The sequence below is a fragment of the Amblyomma maculatum genome, chromosome 11 (genome assembly GCF_055883805.1).
Source record: "Amblyomma maculatum isolate TAMU_Amacu chromosome 11, ASM5588380v1, whole genome shotgun sequence".
Lineage (NCBI taxonomy): Eukaryota > Metazoa > Arthropoda > Arachnida > Ixodida > Ixodidae > Amblyomma > Amblyomma maculatum.
The window spans coordinates 29,360,807-29,386,377 of NC_139354.1; the positions used below are offsets into that span (position 1 = coordinate 29,360,807).

The 25,571-nt window shown below is 46.5% G+C and overlaps 1 protein-coding gene across 1 annotated transcript in view; it reads right to left on the bottom strand.

The window, feature by feature from the left end:
• Nucleotides 1-7,378: 7,378 nt before the first annotated feature.
• ple (tyrosine hydroxylase ple) overlaps nucleotides 7,379-25,571 on the bottom strand; it is a 30,218-nt gene continuing 12,025 nt past the window's right edge. Inside the window, exons 4-13 of the mRNA XM_084583375.1 lie at nucleotides 25,384-25,570; nucleotides 24,393-24,481; nucleotides 22,898-22,965; nucleotides 22,750-22,800; nucleotides 22,324-22,469; nucleotides 21,350-21,485; nucleotides 16,283-16,409; nucleotides 15,104-15,199; nucleotides 10,074-10,207; nucleotides 7,379-7,541 (exon numbers count right to left, since the gene is read on the bottom strand). Coding sequence (XP_084439501.1) covers nucleotides 7,379-7,541; nucleotides 10,074-10,207; nucleotides 15,104-15,199; nucleotides 16,283-16,409; nucleotides 21,350-21,485; nucleotides 22,324-22,469; nucleotides 22,750-22,800; nucleotides 22,898-22,965; nucleotides 24,393-24,481; nucleotides 25,384-25,570 — 1,197 coding nt within the window. The remainder of the gene's footprint in view (nucleotides 7,542-10,073; nucleotides 10,208-15,103; nucleotides 15,200-16,282; nucleotides 16,410-21,349; nucleotides 21,486-22,323; nucleotides 22,470-22,749; nucleotides 22,801-22,897; nucleotides 22,966-24,392; nucleotides 24,482-25,383; nucleotide 25,571) is intronic.

Sequence of the window (25,571 nt, forward strand, 5' to 3'; positions counted from 1 at the left end):
ATCTCTGTAAACTCATCGAGCGCCTGCTGCATACCCGGATTAGTCACTACATTGAATACGTCAGTCCTGGATTTCATCCAGCTCAAGCCGGCTTCCGCCCTAACCTTGGAACGCATGACTGCCTTTGGCTTTTGCGAAGAGTTCTGAATAGAGCTCATCGTAAAACGCTACCTGACTATCTCCTGGCTGTCGATATACACAAAGCTTTTGACAATGTTCGCCATGAGGTTATCCTGGAGGAACTCGCCAAACGCTTTCCTAGTAATCGTGCCCAAATCTGGATCCGCAATTTTTTGACATCTAGACCCATTCAGCTACATGGCAAAGCTCCGGGATGGGTGCCCAAAACCTATTACTTGGATAGGGGTGTACCTCAGGGCTCCATTCTCGGACCCATATTGTTCAACTTGGCCATGACACGCGTCGCCGAGAATCTGGAAATCAGCACAAGCGCAAGATTCGCTATATATGCCGATGATATTACCGTCTGGACTGAGGCAGCGGATTACGTAGACAAATATTCTATGGAGACTGAACTTCAGGCGGCCCTTCTTTGTCTTGAAGATACACTAACCAAAATTGGCCTCGAACTCGCACCACATAAAACAGAATTGATTAGTATCGACGGAAAACATAAAACCAACCCCAGTATGCAGATCCATCTTCACATCGGAGGCAACACCATCACCTCCTCAAATGGGCAAATCCGCATTCTTGGCCTGCCCATATCAAGCTGCAACAGCCCCCAGAAATGGGTTCATCAGTTACAAAGCCTTTGGTCAGCACTGCTACATACTATTCGTCGCCTGTCCAACCGGCACGGCGGTGCGCGGCAGCATGCCTGCCGTGCGATGGCCAGAGCAGCGGCGGTCGGAAAAATCCTCTATGGCACACCGGTCCTCCAACTGTCGAAGACTGACTTCGCTAAGGTCGAACGCCTTCATCGCGCAACACTACGCACTATTACCGGTCTACCTAAGCACACTCCTATAGCCGAACTTGAGCGTTTGGCCGCTCTTCCACCGCTCACTACCATCGTTACCGAGTCACAGACGCGTCATCGAATACGTCTAGAGAACACTGTCCAGGGGCGTCGCCTGCTGGCCTGGGATGAACAGCGTAACGACAAAACACCAGCCCTATATGCATCACTTCCCCCTTGGGAGATGCCAGTAGTCACACGCGTCCATCGCCGACCTATAAACCGCGATTTTGTCATTCCCCGGGAGCTCCTAGCTGCCCATCACCGACAAGAGCGAATCCCCGATACGACTGACATATACACCGACGCATCCATTACAAGCGAATTCGCATCTATGGCCTGGGTATGCGATGACAACCCTTCCCTTTCAGGCGCCTATGCCTGCCATCTACCTCAGGGTACCCCTCTTCACGCTGAACTCCTCGCGATTTGGGGAGCCTTGTCAGGAGTGCCTTGCACCGGAACTGGGTCACTACGTATTCTTACAGATTCCTTTGAAGCTTACAAGGAAATCGCTACTCCGGGTTCACAAGATGCAACAGCTACGGCTATACAGCGCCTCCTTAAACGCCACCAACTCGCGACCAGAACTGTCGCTATTTATTGGACCCCAGGTCACTCGGACGAATCAGGGGGCAATGCGGCGGCACACGCCGCGGCTGCCTTGGCAGGTGGGATGTCCACATTTACTTCCCCACCCCCCTTGCTTCATCCTTATTCGACCTTGGGCGGGCAACTCACCCCTTCTCTTGCCCTTATGCACTATACTCGGACCAGTCTTCGTAGCCTCAGTCAACATCGCATGCAGGTGGCCACACCAGACCCACCTTTTACGAGAAGAACCCACCTCACCCGAAGTCAAGAAGTCTTTTTGAATAAGCTCATCGCCCATGCGGCTTACACGCCACGTATTATGGCCCGCTGGCGTCAGTATACGGAGAAAATGATTACGTGCCCCCACTGTACGACTCTAACCTGCGGCGGCATATCTCATTTACTTTGGGAATGCCCTGCTTTTTCTACTGGACGCCCCGAGATCGAACCCTACCGCCTGAACTACCGTTCCCTTCTAGAAACTGATGCAAACACACAGATGATATTTGCCAAGTATGGCTCGCTTAGTGGCCTGGTTAGAGCAATGTGATTCGAGTGACGACCTAAACAATGAAGATTATGTCTACTCCCCTTTATCCCCATCCATGGCCATGAGCCTTCCCATTCAAAAAAGGACATTCAATCAATCAATCAGTCTGCGTTTGGCTGTCGTGGAGTACGGCGGTCTGTTTCTTCTTGCACGCCGCCGTTCGGCGGGCCACGTGGCGTCCATGGCAGCCACGCCGACACAACAAATTGACGCAGCCTTTTTACGCTAACCTCATTACGTAAATATTGCCGCATTGTAACATGTACAACACATTGGCTGATGCTTGAATTGGGTCATGTCGTACTCACGGCTTCCGCCGGCATCCATAGCTGTGCATGTGCCTTTCAGGGGGACACCTGTACGCCCTCTTGCGTACTTCCGAACTAAACGGAAGCACAGGAGGCCAACTGCGCCGCCCATCAAAAGAAAGAAAGAAAGAGGGAGAGAGAGAGACAAAGAGACAAAGAAAGAAAGAAATAAGGAAGGAAGGCAAGAGAGAAAGGTGAGAGTTGAGGGGGGAGGGGGAAGGGGACCGCACGAATGTGAGGGGTGAGCCCAGTTCATTTGTCAACTCGTCTGCCGTGTGTTTAACAATAGCGCATGACAGCATAGAAGCGGCGGAAAATAAGACCATTGTTTCAGCCGCCGCGCACAATATATAGTTTAAGGGACGAATTAGTGCCCCAGCCGCCAGGATGTTAAAAAATCATGGCCACCCCGACATAGATAAATGTCTCGTCTCGAGACCAGGACATCAAAGCGTGGAGGGGAATGATTGCGCTCATGTCGCTGCCCGCGCTCTCCTCCCCGAGACTCGACCCCTCCCCCCGCCTTGGCTCCGAACAGACATATGCGGAGAGGCCACAACACTGCGGATTCTCTCTAAGAAAATATCCGCCCCAGGCCAAGAAGCTCTCCAAAGCACAGGAAGTTAGATAGCGACGCCTACAGATAGGTATACATACATACAACTCATCAGCCCTTTTAAATGCAATACACCCTGAGTCCTGTGACCCCAAATGCAAACTCTGCGAGGAGAAGGTAGGCCTGTACCACATGGTAGGAACCTGCCCAAGCAATCCACCTGATGACCCAAACGCAGTGCCAACTACTGAGGGGTGGGAGGTTGCGCTATCTAGCTCCGCGGACTCTAGGCCCAAAGGGCCCTCGCGACAGGCGCACGGAGAGCAGCGGCAGCCGCTGGGGTCCCGGACTAACGACTGCACCCACGCATCCCCCCCCCCTTCCTTTTCTCTCAATAAATCAATCCCTCAGTCAATAGCGCGCGGATGAAGGTTGAAGACAAGGCCATGGCAAGCACAGTGAAAAACATTTGTATACTTGACAGCTAGAAAAACTTTTTTTTTATTTGAGATGTGCAATAGGCATAGTATAAAAAAACAGGGGGGGGGGGGGGGGGGGAATCAGACACTACGGCCCACGAATTTTGCCAGACGCTGTACGCCTAGGACTATAGTGTTAATAGTGACACACTTTATTCGTGCATTCGTAGTTCGCTCTCTCTGTCTGCACGCCTACAACTGTGGCGCCGCATCTCGGCGTATACATTGACACATGATGTTAAAGGGTGGTTAACAATAAGCTTTATTGCGTATACTAAGGGGTTGCATACGCAACATACACACAGGTTTATCAAAGAATCGAGGGAGAACACGCCGGCAGAGATGACAGCTGAGCGCTGTCGCTCGTCCTCTGCACTAAACAGAACTGTTGGTTCCAACGCGACTGACGACACCAGAACAGGGAAATATCACGATATTCACACAAACTAATGCGCGGTTCTGTACACACAGGTGCTATCGCGTAGCTTGCGCCCACATCAGGCAAGAGCCGCGCGCTGAAGCCATTGTTTTCACAATGAATCATGTACCACTGTAACTAACGAACAGACACAACTGAAGGTTCCAATTACAATACTGTCCACGTCAGTGCGCAGCTAATCACCCAGCATAACTGCTTCATCGCGCTAGGAAGAGCAGAATTCTAATTTTTGGATGTGTTGTCACGTTTTTCAAAACTTTTTGTTCTTGCGAAAAAGCACATGCTCTACGCAAGTTCTTGCTAGGGCTCCGGGTGACGTAACTCTCTATATATGCACAATGACGTCAACAGGATTTGACGTCCTCCACATCAACACTGCTGCTGCTTACTCATGACCTTGTGACGTGAAAATGACGCTTTGCCAGGAGCTTCCATGGGAGAATACAAAATCTCCGACGCCAGAGCTCCTGGCTGTACAGCGAGCAAGTGTTTTTCTTAACGTTTGCGTTTGATCCACGAAGTTACGTACCTTAAGTCAACAGTATGCCTAGTATTTCATGCTATATTCACTGTTTTTATCTATACAAATTATTTATGCATACACAGACATAAATCTCACAGATATCTACGTTTGAAAGTTGTCTGTCAGTTTCACTTCGACTATCGCTGCATTAAGAAGTTTTGAAGACGTTTGCAGCATCAGCTTTCAAGGCTTGTGCAAATTATCCAGGAAACGTGTGCCCCTTCTCCACCTGTCTGTATGTCCCAAAGAACCACTATTTACGAGCGCTGAATTAAGGTAGCAAGACAGCATTAATGGTCGAGTGAAAGGTATCAGAGATTGAACAGTTGGGGCTCGAGCAGCGCTATGTCAACAACGGAGAGAAGGTGATAATAGGTTTATAATCTGTATGCATGAGCACAACACACTGTAACGATAACTTGAGCCCCTAACAAGCTGACATCACAAACATCAACGTTGACGCTTTGTCAGTAGCTGTATTTTTTAGCCAGCTGACTGAAAGCGTGCTTTTTTTTTCTACAGTTGCCTGTTATGTTACTCCCACACTTTATTACTTTAATTAAATGGTTATCCAGTTCATATGCCCCCACCAAAGCAGCAGAGGGAGCTGTGGGCTCGAAAGCGATTTTGGCCACCTGAAGTTTCTTTAAGTTCCCCGGAACTCGGTGTAATTGCACCCCTGCTCTTCGACTCTAACGTAATCAGCCACTGTAATCGGGCATTGAATATTTGACCTCCTACTAAGCACAATGGTGTTATGACGACTTATCCACCGCGGCGTGTCTTATCTCTCCCAGAGTCGTAGTTACGAACGCAATTACAGTAAAACTAAGATCACAACAGAGCCAAAACCGTCGCGTGCGAACGACTCTCGCCTTCTTTTTAACGCTCGGGTAAATTTGCGCCCGCCATTTCTGAACAATCACCTTAGCAGGTGCGTGGTGGAGTACACATCAAAGAGTCACACTGCAAAGAAAAGCACTTATGCAAACTGCAACTCGATTACACCTTTTCCTCCTCCCTAGGTTGGCAAAAAAAGCTAAGCGTGGAAGGGTCGTATGCGCATGCGTGCAGCGAAATTGCGCCCTCTTGGAATGAGGACAAAGGAACACCTTCCATAGGCAATGATAATAAGTGCACATTTGGTAAGACGACCACGCCCGACTGCATGTCACATGGTCAACGTGGGTCTGACGATCCTGTCTAGTCGTTTTTAGCCTGTAGTGGAGAAAGGTGCAAAGAAGAGAGCCCGCAAAAAGAAGCTCGGGTAGCGAAGTGTGATGTCAGCTGTTTCTTCGCTTTAGTGAAAAGGCACGCCTTCCACGCTTACTGCAGCATCTGTTTGGCTGCGATAGCTATAGTGTTTGCGCCGTTTTTGCCCGTACTCAATTCATCTGCAACTAAAAATTACCGATCGATTCATTCGAGCTGCATGGGTCAAAAGAAGTCGTTAATGTGATCCGACTGAATCAGTGAAATTTGTTTGGCATACCTGCTCCAAATTTTTTTTCTTCAGCTGCGAACAGTGAACCAAAAAATATCTATTTTTTTTTTAACTTTCAGCTTCCAGTAGTCGACAGTAAAAAAAGGTCACTAAAATACTAGCAGCTCGGAAGCGACACTTGGTCGAGGCGTCTGATGGCTTCAGTTGCCGCCTCTCGACTATGAGGTTTATACAAAGTTTACACGAATTGGAAGTTTGCAGGGTAGAGCCAGATTTACGGCCATGGTTATAAAGAAGAAAAAAGAAAAGAACGCCTTAAAAGCCAATGTATCTAACTTCATGATGACGTCATTTTTCGCAAACACAACCAGAATGCTCTCTTTCTCGCATTAAAGCTGATTTGTCCCTTTACACGACTGTTCCGCAGGCAATCATGCTTTACAGGGCTGGGTCGAGTGTTTTTCACTAAGGTATTTTGACCGACCTGATAGATATATTTGTACGTATAATCACAGAGTACAAAATAGAAGTAGTAACAGTATTTACATATATGTCCACTAAATAAATATGTATAAATATGTTACGCCGTCCAAAAAACAAATTTAGCTACGGAGACAGACAGCCATACCAAAGATACAGCAGACGGTGGGAAGGCATACATTGTTCGAAAGGATAGCAATAATTCGCAAATGGTTCGATGACGAGCCGTTTGTGTGAACGGACTGCAAACGCGGTATTTCACACGGACAAAACAAATGCTGTTGACACTTCTTCGTGGGTATTACTTGATATTGTGTGCTGTTCATCCTTAAACATCGTAATGCAAGATTTTTCAAGACAGAACAACGATTTATAGAACGCCACAGCATTCAACAAGTTTACTGCCGAGGATCAGATGGACATGCAAAAATGACGGTACGCTCTGATAACATGTAAAGTGTTCGATGCCTTGAGCCTATTACAGACTGCTGCGGCATGAATTGCAAGATGGTCCGCATTCTTTAGGCATGGGCATTGTTTCGTTAGGCGAAACCACTCGGTTCTCAGCAGCGCCAATTGATGAAAGCCTATCATATAACAACAAGTTCCAGTCTGCTAAGTTAAGACAGCCAGGAAGTCAAGATAGCAGCGAACGTTTCTACATCGTCTCTTCCAGTGTACACATTTGGGGATAATGGCTACCGTAACCAGTAAGTCGTTTCGTATACCATTTTTCTCGGCGGAGGTAGTCTCCGCTTTGTCAGTGATGGCGCTGCGAGCGGATACAAACGCTAATGAACGCCTTAGTGAGGTATCTGGCTGCACGAGCCGCGCCTTGACCCCGTGAAGCCCTCTCCTAAAGAGCATACATTTTACACCGCAGCCAGGGAGCAGCACTGCTTTCGTTGAAGCGCACAGTTTATTAGCTTCCAGTCGAATCGACTCGAAGGGTTCTAGAACGTCTAGCGACGCGCAGGGTGACGACAGGCGGAAGTGATGGTGATCCCTGCTCCTGCCGCCGGCTCACTGCATCTTTCCGAGGGCGCTGGTGAGAGACTGTAACTCAGCCCGCAGTGAGTCCACAACGCCGAGCAGCTTCTTGGGAGAGTCGAGCACGAGCACACACTGCCGGTGTGCATCGTAGCTCACCTCGAAAGGCCGGAAGTTGGAGCGGGCCACGTACTGCCTGCGAGGGGGCGCCACACGTCATCTTCTGATGGCAATTAATGCTGCACAAAGCACGAAACGAAGTTGGAATGTTTCGATAGCTTACCTCGTTCTAACGACGAGTACCTGCTATATCTAGAAAATATTTTAAAACTGACATAAACAGACATAACTGAACATAGCCATGACTAGTCAAACAATGGAAATTTAGTGAAAAGAAGAATTTGGTGCCCTTCTTTTCAGTCTACCTTTACATTAATGCATTCGACTTCTACACACTCAAATAAGCATAACAATTCATTCAAGGATGCGCGGCCTACTACCTCTGCACGGGGGCCCATTTACTGTACATAAGATGTGAAAGTTTATCTAGTTACAGTAACCGCGCATCGTCTCTTCTGAAAGGTTGAACCGCATATTGTAAAAAAAAAAAAAAAAAAAAACAGTATTTATAAATCGTTTTTCTTTTATGTCAGCAGCAGCATTTGCTTTGCACAGTGAGGAACGCGAACGTCGTCTGCTGCTTATCAGCAATAGATTATCAAGAAAGGAACGAATCGAAAGATGAATATTTAGAGAGTACGACGGCTACACAGAAGATGGCTACACAATAAGCATCCGGCATAACTGTTCACCACTCTGAAGTGAGCACCTGTGTACTGTGCAGCAATAAGAAAAGACAGAATATTGCAGCTCCCGACTAAATGTTTTAAATAATAACTTAAAATAACTCACGAGCGATATGATATGCGACAAACCTGCATGAGCAAGATTAGTTGGTCTCCAGCCGGAGTTGTGCTCTGAACCGCAGTTTGCGTTCGAATTTCAGTTAAAATGCGAACACATCAAGGACACACGAACTTTATATTATGCCGGAGAATCCAAAAATAAGTTCTCCCAAATCGTGACTAGTTGCAAGTAACTCATCAACATTATCTAATCGGTGATGTAAGGCCGGCAAGAAGTAGGTATAGTTTCGTTCATTTCTTAACATTCACGTGAAGCGAGCGCAAGTGATGTGAAGAGTACTATCCCACTTTTTTACTCGTCTCTATAATTTGAAGAAAATTGAAAGGGCATGAGCAAAAAAAATGTAAGCAATTGAAACTGTCTCATCTATAATTTCAGTGCTGGTAAAAAATGATAATTGCGGCTTGTCTGATTAAGATCTGCTTGATCCAGTCGTCAATCGTCTGAGTAAAAAATATAATTAGCAGTTTGTAACAGGTTTCGTGCTACATTTTGAGGTCTATCTCCTGGCTATTTTTGTCGCATTCATGGCTAATGCATAAACGAGATTAATATGTTTATTTGCTTATTCACTTATGTAGTAAACCTAAAGGGACTTTCAATAGATGGCCGAATGCAGTGGTCTAATTGCAGGATAAAAATAAAATGGACTGTTTGATGGCTGCCTCAAAATAAAATGACGTAACAAAATGGCACTCACGTTTTCGAGTTAAGAACTTTGTACAATAATTGAAATGTTCATATGTCTGTACTCTTTAATATGAACACAGCAGGCAATACTGCATTCAGTTAGCAGGGTTGGAATTGTCATTTTAGAGCGCAGATCTTTGGCGCCCGTTCCTGCGTTTCGCGTCGTCGTTGGCGTCGGCGGCGTTATACCTGTAACCATCTCCGCATATGGGGCAGCGCGCGCTCCTTCCCCCACCCCCCTCCCGCTTCCTACGTGGCGGCGACCGCGCGTGTTGTCGGATTGCTGCGTGCCCCCCCCCCCCCCCTCTCTCTTCCTGCGTGGTGGCGAGGGTGCTCTCCGGTTGCCGAAACGCCGGCTCGCTATCAGCGTATCACGGTGCGTGCATCCCACGCAGAGTCACGTTCTCTTCACTCGCTAGCAACGTCAGCGGCATCAGTCAGTCGCTGCTATCTGTTCGTCGCGCAACGTTCTTATGGGCCCACGCGCTGCCTCCCGCAACCTCCCGATAACTTAATTGCTCTCTTCATTTCTCCGACCACAAAGGGTTTTTTCATGACAGCCAAGAACTGTTAGAGGAGAGTTTCTTGAAGAAATACGTGTGAAAAATTTTAAGAAGTCTGTAATTGTGCATACTTGTCTTGCTCGAAATCTTTGCCTCAATCTATCGTAAATGTTAAAAAGTTAATGAGCTGCGCTCAAATTTCGCATTAGGAAGTAAATTTTTCTTTGCTCTTGCAAAACATTCGTTGGAAACAATATTATCCAACTTGCATGGATAGCAGCAAAGCTGCAAAAGGTCGGTCACAAGAAAAACCCAGCTGCCGACTGCAGCTCGACACGCACAGCACTACGAGGAGCTTCGTCTCATAAGATCTTTGCAGCACTGCGAGAGGCACCCCAGTCCAATCAGGATCACGAGTACTACAATAGGCATAGAAATGAGCAAGTACCCTGAATTTTCCTCAAACCCCATGCATCAAGAAGCGGACTTATCACCCGACGAAGATAAGGTCCTTCTAGAAGGATCATGACCCCACAAGAGCAGTCACTTCGGCTTTTATGTTCAGGCAAATCTCAGAAGGCTGCAAGGGGGGCTGCACAAGAACGTACCGAAGTTTTTCCCGGGCATCCTGAAAGCTCTCGGCCAGGAAGTAGGTATCCTGGTAATCGAGGTCCTGGTACTTCTGCACCGCCGTCCTCTCCGGATCGAGGGGAAGTATGGCCGGTTTGCCCGACAGGGCGTGCTGCAAGATCCGGTGGTATAGTCAGTGCTCCTATTTCATTTCATTCATCGCTCCAATAAACACCTTAGGGAACCGCACAGCGAAAGCAAACACAACGTTTAACTGCGAAAAAGCATGCGACGAAACAGGCAAAGAACAATTACGTAAAACAAAACAATAAAACGCGCCAAAATAGTCTGTAGCTGAAGAAATGTCACATGGTACAGACAGGTCAAAGTAACATGAATAAAGAGTTTCTTTTTATATACAAGAATCAAGATATGGACTGCAGATACAAAATTCTAAACGAGAACATGTATACAGTATAAAACGCGTGGAGTAAAAAAAAAAGAAAATGGCATTTCAAGGGATTGAAACCTGTATAGCCGGAAGGTATTGCCGTCATGAAAAACGCTCGCTATTTTCCTCACAATATGTGTCCGTTATTGCTTTAGTTTTCTATTCACATTGTCATTACACGTTTGCATGTATGCTCATTGTATGTTACGATTGTATTTAACAGAATGAATGACAACGTTACTGACCATGAAAAAATTAGTTTACAGTTAATTAGTTATCTAGGATTTTATGGCGCATAATCGACCATGGCTATCATGCGGCAGACACATGGTTAGAGATAATTTTAGTCAACGTGCGGCTGTTGATGCTTCCAATGCTGGGGCCAGCGTGTGAGATTCTAAGGTTCTGAGCATGATAATAAAGACGAGATGAGCTGCGGCGTGATATGAACAATGAAATAGAAATTGACTATGTCCGTTGCAAGAAATTTTTCTTGAATAGCGTGCACTTAAAATTCGGGAGGCGGGATTCTGTGGATCCTCAGGATTAGCAGCGAGATATATTACTGTGACAGGTGCCAGATCAAATACGCGGTTTTTTTCTTACAAAGCGAAGTACGAGTTCTGTACCTGTGTGTGCGTGCGTGTGTGTGTGTGCGTGTGTGTGTGTGTGTGTGTGTGTGTGTGTGTGTGTGTGTGTGTGTGTGTGTGTGTGTGTGTGTGTGTGTGTGTGTGTGTGTGTGTGTGTGTGTGTGTGTGTGTGTGTGTGCGTGTGCGTGTGCGTGTGCGTGTGCGTGTGCGTGTGTGTGTGTGTGTGTGTGTGTGTGTGTGTGTGTGTGTGTGTGTGTGTGTGTGTGTGTGTGTGTGTGTGTGTGTGTGTGTGTGTGTGTGTGTGTGTGTGAAAACGCAAAAATGCTTCACTAACAACCCAGCATGAGCGTGCCTTATTGGCCTATAGGGGTAACGTGAATGACAGGGTCCTAGCAAATTTATTCTGACATGTCCCATGTAAAACGAGAGACCCAAGTTGGCAACTCCTGCCAACTGAGCCGCGGCTCCGACCGCGCCACGCCGGCCGCTTGAGTTGGGAGCCCATCTCTCGCTTTTGTGTCACGTGGGGTTTGACGTCACAGCGTCTCGCGGGTAAGACGTGGTTACCGCCGCGCTATGCCGACCGCTTGAGTTGGTAGACCAGCTCTCACCCTAGTGTCACGTGGGTTGTGATGTCACTGCGTCACGTGGGTAAGACGTACGTGGCTACCGCCGCGCTACGCTGAAGGCTCGCGAAACCTAGAGTAATATTGCTTTCGCAATAATAAAGCGTCAATTTCCGCAGGTAAAACTGCGTGCGTCTACACAGTTTTTGAGGCACGGATTCCAGAGGTCCCCGTTCACTTCGAAACGGTAATCACGGGATCATTTTCGGCTTTGACGTCGCGAGCTTCAGTTGAGAGCCGGAAATTTTTCAGCCCGGTTTTCTCAGCAGCAAATCTGTGCCTTCTGCTGCCGACAAGCATCAACATTCCTAAAAAGAGCCAGATAGCCTAGTTCCGCTGAGAACATAAACCAGGTCAATTCTGATTTAAGGCCAGGCTCACGGGTGTGCGCAGAAAGTCTCAATCCGCAGAGGGTGTCAAGCCGTCCCTGTCTATAAATGAAGTGATTCATGATTCCGTGATGTAGATGGTGGTGAAAAGAAATCACGAAGTGCAAAATTTCGTTGATGTGGAGTATTTAGCTAATTAATGAGAGCCAAAAAACTCAATCGGAAGTCGAAATAGCCATGGACGTCGGTATATTGTGCAGACGTCAAAACAGCCACAAACGCCGTAATTGTGCAAAATACGTCAAAATTGTGCAGATATACGATTAAACATGCTGTAAAGCTTAAATGTCAGGCCTTGTCATTGCGTTAAAACATCGAAAACATTCAGTCAAGAGTAAAAGAAAAAAAAAGTAGTAAAAACGAAAAATAAACCACTAAAACATCAAAGAAAGAACTAACCAAAAGCAGAAGGAAGAAAAAGGAAGAAAGAGAGAAAGGAGCAAAAAAAAATAAAAGAAAGTAAGTGAAAATTTTCATTCAATAACTTTTGTGATCTAAAACCTTTTGTTTTTGTTTAGTTGTCAATTACTTTATTACATTAATTCAGTTTGTGTAGGACATTTGGCAGTCCACACTGAACCCTGGCCAATCCCCCTTCGTGGGTATGTGCCAAATATCAAGGAAGAAGAAGAAGAAGAAGAAGAAAAAATTCGGCAATTGAGTGCACGAATATTTAAAACTTTCCATCAGCGTGTGCTGTATAGTCCTTCGCTGTTTTAAAATATCCTATAATCTCGATGTGCCGCACATGTTCGCCGTCTCTTTCGCGAAAGAATGCAGTGAGAAAGCGAGTAAATTCCAGCCTCAGCGAATGGCGGCGCGAAAATTACATCGATGTGCAAAAAAAAAAAAAAAGAACAAGATCGGTATGAAAAGCCACCGTGCTTTTCATACCAGTATTGCTGTATGAAATCCTTTATTGCTGTAAACAGCAATAAAGGAAGCGTTTCATGCCAGGGCTTTCCAACGCGTGCGTTGCTACGTTGATTAAGGATTACAGAAAAAAAAAAAAGGTGGTTACTGAATCATTCTAAATGAATAAAAAAAGGCTAAAATTGTCTGGCACACTGTCCTTATCAAATTTCAGGAAGGGTGCCCGCCATACCGGCGGCATTGAACTGATTACCTGTAGCATTGCTGCCTTTGTTAACTTTCAGTCTTGCTATTTTACATCTCGTACTGCACTTCAATACGTACCTATTTCAGCCAAAACATGCTCAATAAATTATGCAAATACGCGCGAACAATTACTCATTAGCACCCACCTGAGAGCAGCCTTACAGCTACGAAAGAAAGCTATAGAGCCTCCAGAGAAACTCTGCAGCTGAGGGAAAATTCGTCCTAGCCCAGGGTTCGAAGGCACGGCATCACAGCCTTTCCGAGCCAGTCGCTCTAACAGCTGAGCTAACCAAGGTGGGCAGTAAATTAGATAGTAGGGCGAGAGCGGATTGCTCAACTTAAAACGGAAACCGTGTCGGTCAAATATGTTTCGGATCTAAATGGTTATGAAAACATGTACTAAAAATTCAGTTATTAGAAGAGCAGCGCCATTGTGTGTGTCTACCAGCACTGTGCGCCCTTCGTGTGCTCTGTTTCAAGAGTGTCTGCCCTGTTACTCTGCACATGGCCACAAGGGAGAAGCAAATAAAAGTAGAGGCGAGCGGGGTCATCATCACTATCATCATCAGCCTGACTATACCCACTGCAGGGCGAAGGCCTCTCCCATATTCCTCCCATTAACCCGGTTCTGTGCTAGCTGCATCCACTTGACCCCTGCGAACTTCTTAACCTCATCCGCTCACTTAACGTTCTGCCACCCACTGCTACGCTTTCCTTCCCTTGGAATCCAGTTTGTTACCCTAAGCAACAATCGGTTATCCTCTCTTCGCACTACATGCCCTGCCCATGCCCATTTCTTCTTAATTTCCACTAGAATGTCAGTAACTTGAGTTATTTCTCTCACTCACTCTGCACGCTTCCTATCTCTTAATGTTACCCCTACCATTTTTCGTTCCATAGCCCTCTGGGTTGTCCTCAACTTAATTAGAACCCTCTTTGTTAGCCTCCACGTTTCAGCCCCATAGGTGAGTACAGCTAAGATGCAACTCTGTGGGGAAGAGATAATAGAAAAAGCAAAACACTCTCTTCCCTCACACTTCATACCCTCTATTTTATCACGTCCCCGCGCTTTCCCGAATGCAGCGCGGCAAACCCGTGGAGGGAGAAATGAAACACGTGGGGATGGAAATGTAAGGGTGTTTTCCGTGGAACGTGTCATCTGGAAGACAGAGTCAGGCGGTTTCACTTGTGTGCTGCCTCACTTGCATTCTCTACTCTTTACATTCTCTTCGTTCTAACACCTCGACACTCGGGACCTGGTCACGTTTCCCGAAAAACAAACAATTGGGCTGAGCATCGCGTGTTCAGCTGTGAGAGACGCGGCACGCGCATGTTTGCTCAATCACTTCGGACAGTGCGTGCCGCTCGATACAACTCCAATCGGTTCTGTGGACGCTGCGTTCAAGACGAGGAAAGCAAGACAAGGGAAGAATAAATATACAAGGCCTGACGAAATATTGTCTTGTCTGTTAGTGCATTTGTGTCACTACGAAACAGCGCCAAGTCAAGGTCGGGTTTAAAAATTTTGACGCTCCGATTTCCGTACGGAAGCCTTCATCACTTCAACTAATATTTACCTGTTGTCAAACGAGTTTATTTTTGCACTTCCAGCTTTGGTCCGCGCCCCTCGATATAGGTGACGTGGCAAAACTCGACCTTTTTTTTATAATTCTTCTTTGCCTTGCTTTCACCAATTGTAAATCACTACTTGACATGCACGTCTGCAAGACGTCTGCGAGAGCTTTCCGAATGGCTACCGCAATACGAAGCTGCTCTAATTGTACCAATTAGAACGAGTTCACGGATTCAAAACTTGTCGCAGTGCTAAATAACGTCGAGTGAGTGAAGCCAATAAAAAGCTTTCCGGCGACACAATAGCCTGTGTCGACGTACCTTAATTTCGCCGACAGACGACAGCAGACCAGCACCGTACGCCCGGATCTCGCCCGCCTGCTTGCACAGCCCGAACTCCACGGTGAACCAATAAAGCTGCGTGCGTCGAAAGGGCCAAGAAAAACCCTAGAGCAGATCACTCGAACAAGGCAAGGTACATATATAGTGCATTTCTCACTTGTTTTTTCTCGCAAAAACACTAGAACTAAGATATAAATAAGGATCTGACGTGATAGCGTAGGTATGGTGGCTGGAAGGGCTGCCAGCCCACATATAAAGAACAACTCTAAAAAAGCCGTGTCAAAGTGATTGCGTGTCTTAGGGGCAACGTTAAAGTAGGAGTCCTGACAGGCTGACATCACCCTCCCGTATGTAAAATAGGATGACAAAAATGCAACGCAACGTCGACGTTATTCTGCACTTGAAAATAATAATAAAAGACTATTTTTCAGTGTATTTCTACCGTTTACTAGCAGTACCAACATGAAAGAGAGCACATTATCCGCTATCAACCAACGATTATCCTATAGAGCTTATTCCCGTGACGTCATTGCAGCCTTCCTGGCAACTATGGAACGCGTAACGCAACATGAGAGAGGGAGAAAGAAACAGAGAGAGAGAGAGAGAGGGCATACGGCAAATCATGACACGGCGTTGGTGAAATCCGAGCTCTGGTTGGACGGTGTTCCAAACGGCGTCTCAAGTATCCGACAAATGAGCAATGCGCAGCAGGGAGGACGCTGGTAGACGCTTTTTAGTTTCGAACCGCCCAACGTTATGGCGTCTCCGCAATACAGGGTTGCCACAACTGCCGCTTGCTAAACCTGATAGTCAATAGGGTCTATACACACGTGTGCAAGCACACTGTTTCCTGTTTTCTAATTAGTTTTTATCTTAAAATATAAGCATAATACATTTTCAGCCTGAGCTATATGAGTAAAAATGTAGTAGTATTTAATAATTTTTTTTCGTATGGAAATTGACTCTTACCTCTCGTATTGGAAACACCTGCATTTCACACACACAGAGAGGCGAGCACACTCACATCAAAACTATAATGAGAAATAAAAGGCACGGCACGCTGTCTAACCAACCATAGAGTTAGTCAGAGGAAAACATAGGAATCGATGCAAATTGTGCTCAAATAGAGGCCCTTCCCTGACAGCTAACCGCGCGTACCGTTGCGAGCTTCTCGATGTCCTCGTCGGCGATGCCGAGGGAGGCGAGGCCGATGTCCTGAGAGAACTGGGCGAACACCGGGTCGGCGAACATAGGCACGTGGCCTAGCAGTTCGTGGATGCAGTCCCTGTGCGCATGAGACCACGGCATCATGGTTCAAAGGGCAACCAATGAAGTATGCATCCACAACAGCAGTGAAGGAGCCAGAAGGAACATAGAGGGCAAGGAAGCTCTGCTAAGAGATTGCAGTTTCTTAAACCACATTACAAACGGCATAGCCAATGCTGTACCGCGGATTTTGAACCTTCTATCAGCAAAGGCGGATCCACAACAAAGATGCAATCGATGCTAAAACATTAACAAAAAAATTTCTTTACTGATTTTTCGTGCACTTCTACCCAACTTACCGACATTTTGCGAATGTCTGGAAAGAACATGAGGCTTCAATAGAGCTCAAGGCTGTGGGGTGGGATGGGTAGTCATGACAACACAACAAGCAGTGCAAAATTTGACCATGGCCTTGCAGAATATTAGTTTGGTTTGGTTTGTGGAGTTTAACGTCCCAAAGCGACTCAGGCTATGATAGACGCCGTAGTGAAGGACTCCGGAAATTTCGACCATCTGGGTTCTTTAACGTGCACTGGCATCGCAGAGCACACGGGCGCCTTGCCTTTCGCTTCCATCGAAAAGCGGCAGAATATTAGTGTCAATACATAGTATAGTCCCCTTCGTGAATCACTGCCTTGTCGTGGCGGAGGGGCTTGCGAAACTCGATGAAGTCGTGAGCTCTGCTGTGTAGGGCCACCCAAGATAGACAGGTCACGGCAGAGAGTTCTGACAAAATGTGATTCACTGGAGAAGGTAATGGCAACCCACTCCAATATTTCCTGCCAAGAAAACCCTATGGCCAGTCACAATACCATTAATGATATGGCGCCGGAAGATGAGCCCCCCAGGTTGGAAGGCGTCCCACATGTTACTGGGGATGAACAAAGGGCGATTCCTAGTAGCTCCAGGACGAATGAAGCGGCTGGGCTAAAGCCAAAAAGGACGCTCAGTTGTGAATGTGTCGGGAAGCAACCGGAAAGTCCGATGTTGCAAGGAGATATATCAAATAGCAACATGGAATGTAAGATCTATGACGTAAGGTAAACTGGATGTCGTCAAGCGAGAAATGGACAGATTGAACATTGATATCTTGGGTATCAGCGAGCTCAAGTGGACCGGAATGGGAGAATTTAACTCCGGCGACCATTATGTCTTTTATTCTGGGCACGAATCCAAGAGAAGGAATGGGGTCGCTCTCATAGTAAACAGAAGAATGGGTAAAGCAGTGCTAGGGTACAACCCCAAAAACGACCGAATGATTTCACTTCGGATCCAAGGTCACCCTCTCAACATAACAGTTATCCAAGTCTATGCACCGACCACTACTGCTGAAGAAGCTGACGTTGAGAGATTTTATGCGGACCTACGATGCCTTTTAGACCGCACCCCATCATCAGACGTCGTTTTTCTCGTAGGAGACTGGAATGCTAAGGTCGGGAGTGAAGAAATATCCGGAATTGTAGGCAAGTTCGGTCTTGGCGAGTCAAATGAAGCTGGACAGAGGCTAGTAGAGTTTTGTCAAGAAAACAACCTGACCATAGCGAATACTCATTTTCAACAGCACAAGAGGCGCCTGTACACATGGACTTCACCGGACGGTCTGTACAGGAATCAGATCGATTATATTCTTTGCCGGCAGAGATGGAGAAGCGCTATATATACAAGCAGTAAAAACAAGGCCTGGGGCCGATTGTGGCACCGATCATCAGCTTCTTGTTGCCAAAATTAAGCTTCGATTGAGGAAAACTCAGAAAACTAGAAGGCCTTTCAGGTATGATCTGGATCAAATTCCATTAGAATATGCTGTGGAAGTGAGCAATCGATTTCAAGAATTAGATCTAGAAGACAGAGAGCCCGAAAAGATGTGGACTGATGTTCGTGATATAATACAAGAAGTTGCTACTAAGGTAGTTCCAAAGCAAAAGAAATGCAAGAAAGCAAACTGGTTATCTGAAGAGGCTTTGCAAATAGCTGAGGAAAGGAGGATGGCAAAAGTTATGTGGGAAAGAGAAAGATACAAAGTTCTCAATGCGGATTTTCAGAAAATAGCAAGGAGAGATAAGAATGCCTTCCTGAACATACAGTGCCAAGCAGTTGAGGACAACAGCCAATTAAGGAACACAAGAGCTCTGTACAAGACAATCAAAGATATCAAAGGAAGCTTCTGTGCTAAGCTGTTCGTGATAAAGGACAAACGAGGCAAGGACCTCACTGAAGCCTCAGAGATAAAGAAGAGGTGGCAGGAATACACAGTAGAACTGTACAAGAAGGACCCGAATGTGCAAACCCAACATAAGACGGTTGTGATTACTGATCTCGAGCCGGGCATCCTGAAGAGTGAAGTTGAATGGGCCTTAGCCAGTCTTGCTAAGAAGAAAGCCAGCGGAAGTGATGGCATTCCAGCTGAGTTGCTTCAAAACCTCAACCATGACGCTGTTAACATTCTGCATACATTATGTCAGAAGATTTGGACAACCCTGCAGTGGCCACAGGATTAGAGGAGGTCAGTTTACATCCCCATTCCAAAGAAAGGCAGTGCCAAAGATTGTTCCAACTACCGCACGATCGCGCTTATTTCGCATGCTAGCAAGGTGATGTTGAAAATCCTCCAAGGTAGGCTGCAGCAGTATGTGGATCGGGAGCTTCTGGACGTGCAAGCTGGGTTTCGCAAGGGCAGAGGAACTAGAGACGAAATTGCCAACCTCCGCTGGATCACAGAAAAAGCAAGAGAGTTCCAGAAACCCGTCTACTTCTGCTTTATTGATTATGCGAAAGCGTTTGACTGCGTAGATCACAGCAGATTGTGGCAAGCTCTCCAAGAGATAGGAGTTCCAATTCACCTCATCTGTCTCCTCAGGAACCTGTATGAAGGACAAGAGGCCACAGTCAGAACTGGGCATGGTCTTACCGATTGGTTCCCGATTGAGAAAGGAGTGAGGCAAGGCTGCATACTGTCGCCCTGCCTATTTAACCTATATGCAGAGTGCATCATGAGGAAGGCTGGTCTGGACGAGTCTTCATATGGAGTGAAGATTGCTGGAAAACGCATCAACAACCTTAGATATGCGGATGATACCACTTTAATGGCAGAAAGTGAAGTGGAACTCAAGAGACTTCTGATGCGCGTACAAGAAGAGAGTGAGAAGTTTGGGCTTAAACTGAACATCAAAAAGACAAAGATCATGGCGTCTTGCCCTATCAAGTCCTGGAGCATCAATGGACAATAAGTGGAAGCTGTGACAGATTTTCTCTTCTTGGGCTCCAAGATTACCTCGGAAGGAGACTGCAGCCATGAAATTAGGAGACGCCTGCTTCTGGGAAAGAGAGCAATGGTTAGCCTTGACCGCCTAGTAAAGAGCAGAGACATTAGTCTGCCAACCAAGATCCGTATAACCCGTGCTATGGTCTTTCCAGTTGTGATGTATGGATGCGAGAGTTGGACTGTGAAAAAGGCTGACCGCCGAAGAATTGACGCGTTTGAATTGTGGTGCTGGCGAAGACTCTTAAGAGTTCCTTGGACTGCCAGAAGATCAAATCAGTCGATATTGTCGACCATAAACCCTGACTGCTCATTGGAGGGTCAAATTCTAAAGTTAAAGCTCAGCTACTTTGGTCATCTGATGAGAAGAGAGGAGTCGCTGGAGAAAGATTTGATGTTGGGAAAGGTTGACGGTCGCCGGAGAAGGGGTAGGCAGCGAACGCGATGGTTAGATGGCATCCTCGAGGCACTGCAGATGAAGTTATGTGATGTTAGGAAGATAGTGAGAGACCGGAAAGCGTGGCGTGAAATGGTCCATAGGGTCACGAAGAGTCGGACACGACTGAACGACTGAACTGAACTGAACATAGTATAGTACCACGGGAATATCTGCGACATGTTATAGTCCCCCCCAAATTGAGACATGGAATAGGCTTGGCTGAATTCGAGCAAGGCTAGCTTTACGTGCCTCGGGTGCGAATATGCTCAAAATTGAAATAGGGCGTCCTTGACAGTGTCGTGGCTAATGTCAAAAATGGACTTCGCTCACACCAGAAGTTGCTTGTACCGCTCCCGAAATTTACTTCACCCAATTCGAAAACTGAGTTGACCCACGTTTAAACTGACTGGGCACACCCCCGAAAAAGGTTTTGCCCCCCCCCCCCCCCCCACATAATGATTAGGTTGGAAAGTCCTTAAATTTCATAATTCGGCGCTTTAGCGCGGTGCTGCGTTGATTGGCGGAAAAATCTTACTTAAAAGCGTACCCATCTCCCGCTCGCAAAACTTGCATTTGACCCTTCACAGGGTAGCCTATACGTTCTCCTGCTGACCCCAAAGTGGACAGTTCGATCCCTCTTGTAACAGCTGCGTTACGTTGGAGGTGAAATATAGAAACGACCGTGTGTTGTACGATGTCACAGCGCGTTAAATAAAAAAAAAGGTGGCCTAAATTATTTCGAAGTCCTCCGCTACTGCTTCTTTCATAGCCAAGAGTCATTTCTTAATATTAACCCCCCCCCCCCCCTCGCCTCTTTTTTATTATTCACTTCTTCCCTCATTGAGCCGATCATCTGTCGCACAAGCACCTATTCGTTTCATACTTTAACGGTTCATTTTCTTCTTTCAAACATTTATTTGAAAATACTTTTGAGCATTAAGAAGCTGCTGTCTATATCTTGGCCAGTTTCATATGTTGGCTAGAGAACTGAAGCTGCTCCTCAAGCCGTGTTTATTATGTTTTGTTTGTTAAAAATACCATCTGCCTGCCTTCCTTACAAACGTGGGCACGTGCCATTTCTCACTGGATGGGAGCGTGCCCTGTTTTCTCCCAAGGGCACTAGGACAACCTTTCCTGTGTTCCGTACGAACTTAGAAGTCAGTTGTTGCACTTATTTCGTCCACTTCATACACTCTGGCCCCCGAGCTCTCTCTCATCAACCCATGAGGCGAGGCGCTTGTGAAAGACGGCTCGTACTCACGGCTCAGGCGAGTGGTGTGGCGCTGAACCGTGGCGCACGTACTGCGTGCATTGGAACACGCGGAACGCCAGAGAAGCCAGGAAGTCGCGGGCCGTCAGCAGGCCCGAGGCCGGGCGCAGGGTGAAGCCGCTGCGGCCTGCGTCAAGGCATGGCCCTTTTACAAAATGGCGTCACCGTCCCCAAAGCGGTAGCTCAGTGTGCCTTCTATGTGCTAAAACGAACTGGCAGCGGCTTTCTTCGAGCCTATGCAAAGCCGTCACTGCAGTATTCTAAGCCGAAAAGTGGTAAAGTCCAAAAATAGGTTTTTCATTCGTGAATGGGGTATAACTGGGAGCCCAAGACAGTTCTTTCAAAGAGAAACCATTGCTCCGTTTGAGACTGACTGCAAAGTTGCATTAGTCAGAGAGACCGTTCGTCGTAAGGACTAAGTGGTACAGTTAGTCCATTTCCTTAATATCTGGCTCAGAATGTAACTCACGTCGGAAGTCATCAACGTAGTATAGACCCTTCTATATCGTGCGAGAGAGACTTTCGCACATTGAAAAAGGAATCTCCTTCTCATTGGATAGTGCCCCGTTCATGTCTATCAAGCAATGTGCAAGGGCCCATCCTAGCCCTACAAGAAACCTAATACCCTCTCGCGGATGCGAAGATCAAGATGGTGGTACACCGCCTAATGCTCTCTGCACCCGAGGATGGTCCCGAAATACTATAATTACGAACGCTAACGTCCAGCTTCCAGACTCGCTCAATTGCCCCGATATTGCATGAAACCCGCTTACTTGTGGAAGCCATCGGTTCGTGCTCTTAACTTCCACCACACAGTGACCATTCTTGGTTTGCATCAAATATAGGAACCGTTCAATGGAAAATCCCTGCGCGCTGAATTTGCCGCCCTTGGACAAATCCGTAGCAGCCTGGGTTAAGTTCAAAGATCGTTGAGAGTCGGGGAAGAAAGATGGCACAGCACTTGCGTTTGAGAAAGTTGGAGACGTCGTCCAGTTGCGGGATGGCGTCCGGTCCGTAGTGCAGCTCCCTCTCGAGCCGCGCTAGAGCGTCAGCGAACTCCTGGCAGGCGTGCGTCGGCACCAGCTCGCGCATGCCCCGGTAGACCACGCCCCTGCGATGGACATGGTGACGTTACTGGAAGTCTCATGGAAGTGAAGAAATGCTACATTTCAAACCAGGCTTCGACCCCGATTTCGGCCGTCGTATTTCCAACCAAGTTACGGTGTAAAGGCTTTCACGCGAAGCTGGAGGAAAAATATGCGAGAACTGTAAAGTAGGGAGAAAGGGAGGGGGAGAGGGGGGGGGGAGGATAAGCGTTTTACGCTTGAAAATTCCTCCTACCTATCAAGGCTCACACTACCACTGTATTACTTTTTTCGTGAGTCACTCACCATGTTCGGACTTCTTCGGGCGTGTACTCAATCCTCGGGATAGGCTGTCCCCTGCGCAGGTTAAGGGGTGATTCGCACACAACACACATACACGTCCTTCATAATGCTTAATTGCGGAGGTCAAACCCACGACAGTGGATATACTCACTGCTTGTAGTCGAAGGCTATTTGGGCGATCTCCTTGCGTCGTTGTCGATACACCGCATCTGAGAAGCCCTGCGCCAAATGAGGGGGGAAATCGAAGTTACGAGGAAAGGAAAGATCCCATCAAATATTCTTCTATTGGGGGCGGACACCTGTGAGGAAAAGGGAATACGAGGGCAAACGAGGCATGTCAGTTAGCCTCCACAATGACGATGGTTGATCGATTGATTGATTGATTGATTGATTGATTAATTGATTGATTTGAAATTTTTGTATGGACAAGTACTTCAAGAATCATTAATCAGTTCCCAATATGATGTTAATAAACACTGACCCATTTAGCAATAATGAATTTATGGGGTCATTTCGGCGAATGGTTGCCTCAGGCCACCGTAACAGCGACAATAATACGTCAAACAGACTGTTAGAAGCGGCACAGACTAATTCAAGTACCGAAGCAGTGGCGGTTCGGTGGTTTCAGCATCCGCTTAGCAGACATGGCAGTAATTGAATTACAGTAATGAAATTACTGTAATTTAATTACTGTTTCCGGTAATTTGTAATGTAATGCATTACTTTTTCGGTTCGGTAATTTAGTAATGCAATGAATTACTTTTGGTAGTAATTTTGCAGCAAAAGTAATTATTCCTTTCGAAATTACTTTTACTAAAGTGCACCACTGCTCCTTCAATAGACAGAGAATAATTTAAAAGTAATTGAATTACTCAGTAGTAATTGAATTACTCAGTAGAAGTAATTTTAATGTAAGTTCATTATTTTTGGGGAGCAGTAATGAGTAATGTAATTTAATTATTTTTCTGCTTTTTGCAGCAATATAATTAGTAATGTAATTTAATTCCTTTTCAAAAGTAATTTTGCCATGTATGCCGCTTAGCATGCAAGGTGTGCGAGGTTCGATTCCACAAGCCGCTGAAAAGTACGAGCTTTTGGCACTTGGCTTATTTCGGGTAATTTTCCCCGTGCGCTGCTTGCAACACTTGTATGCATCTCATGACTTTCGTTGCGGTGAAACAAAATGAGACATAGACACAGTATAATTTCTCCTGCTCCATTGTACAGCCTTTTCACATCTGAACTAATTAATTGTACCTCATTTATTTGATTTTGCTCTGATTTTCGCTTTTATACTTGGCATTTTTTGTCGCTCGTAGTTCTTTTTGTTTATTTGCCTGGTAATATTGCTACTGATACACACTTTACCGGTTATATTATTCTTTTAGCTTTTCAATTCAGCGATATTACTTGTCCTTGCTTTTAGCACTCCGCAAAACGCCAAAGTTTGTTTTCTTTCTTTTTCTCATCTGTAGTAGCATTTCTAGATATATAAGCGAATACGAACCAGTAATAACTTTTCGGTGTAAAAATTTATGGCAAGTTTTTATTTCCGGTTCAAGAAAATCGCCGCGTGCCGTGTTTGAAAGGACATCGCTTCCATGGTAGGTAGACGCAAGGGCGCAAGCAAAGAGGACCTCTCTCACCGGGTGATCGCTATCCAGGTCCGGCTCGAACTTGGTCAGTACGTGCGTGCAGAAGTCCAGGTCGGTGATGTGCAGTGGGAACCAGATGTCTGCATTGTGAGAAGCCAGCAATCACTCAGACCACTGACATCAAATCCGGTCTCAGATACACGGACGTTTGCTTGTTATTTCATCCACTCAATAGTAATTTAATATTAATTTCAATTTTAGATCACATCCTTAACTTTTCACTCTCGCTATTGACAAACTGGTAATTGCAGAAAGAAACAAACGGAGACAATGTCGCGGCTAGCTCCTTTTTATATTGACACTAAATGTCAACGTACTACGCGGGGGCCTTAGGACCGTGGTCATATCGAGCAAGTGTGCGAATGTAACTACTTTATATCATTTCTTCTTGCAAATAGAACCCAACCGACTGGTTATGTGTCCTCAACAACATGTGCGCAAACATATCCAGAAATTTTGGACAAGTTCTGGGAACGAGCTTTTGAACGTAATTTTTATTCATGTGTCGTATAACTGCACCGTAACGGTCAATATATCTGCAGAAACTCCTTCGGCAGACTCGCAATTTCTTACTATTGGTTCTCTTCTTGGGGAGTTTAACTACACTCGGCGAGAGCGCAGGAATCACGTTATCAGCGAGGTTTTGCTGCGAACTTGGAAGCTTAGGTCGTTTTTATCAACATGTGCAAACAGTATTTTACAATATCCCGCAGTCGCATCACAATTCGAAAGGTGTTCTAGAAAGCTGCAATTAGCTTTGCGCGACGACATACGAGAACTGCCAAAGCAGGCTTGTGACAACCTAGTTTTAAAACAGGTGACGGCTACGATGGCTGTGATGATGATGATGATGATGATGATGATGATGATGATGATGATGATGATGATTGGGGGGGGGCGAAAGGGGGGGCGGAAGTGATTATGTGATAATGTGGTGACATGCATGGATATCAGCGAGGGGTCCGGCGTCCTTTCGTCGTACCTCCGGCGAGAGCGGATCCCACGTCTTTGACGACGCGCATGTCTCCGAGGCCACCCAGGGCCAGGGTCTTTCCCAGCCGCAGTAGACCGTCTCGAGCCAGACCCCTGAGAGAGGCGAAAGCTTCCAGAGGAGCCTCGGCCGTCCTTCCCGTGCGGGTCTCCAGATGCGACACACGGCCGCCACAGGCC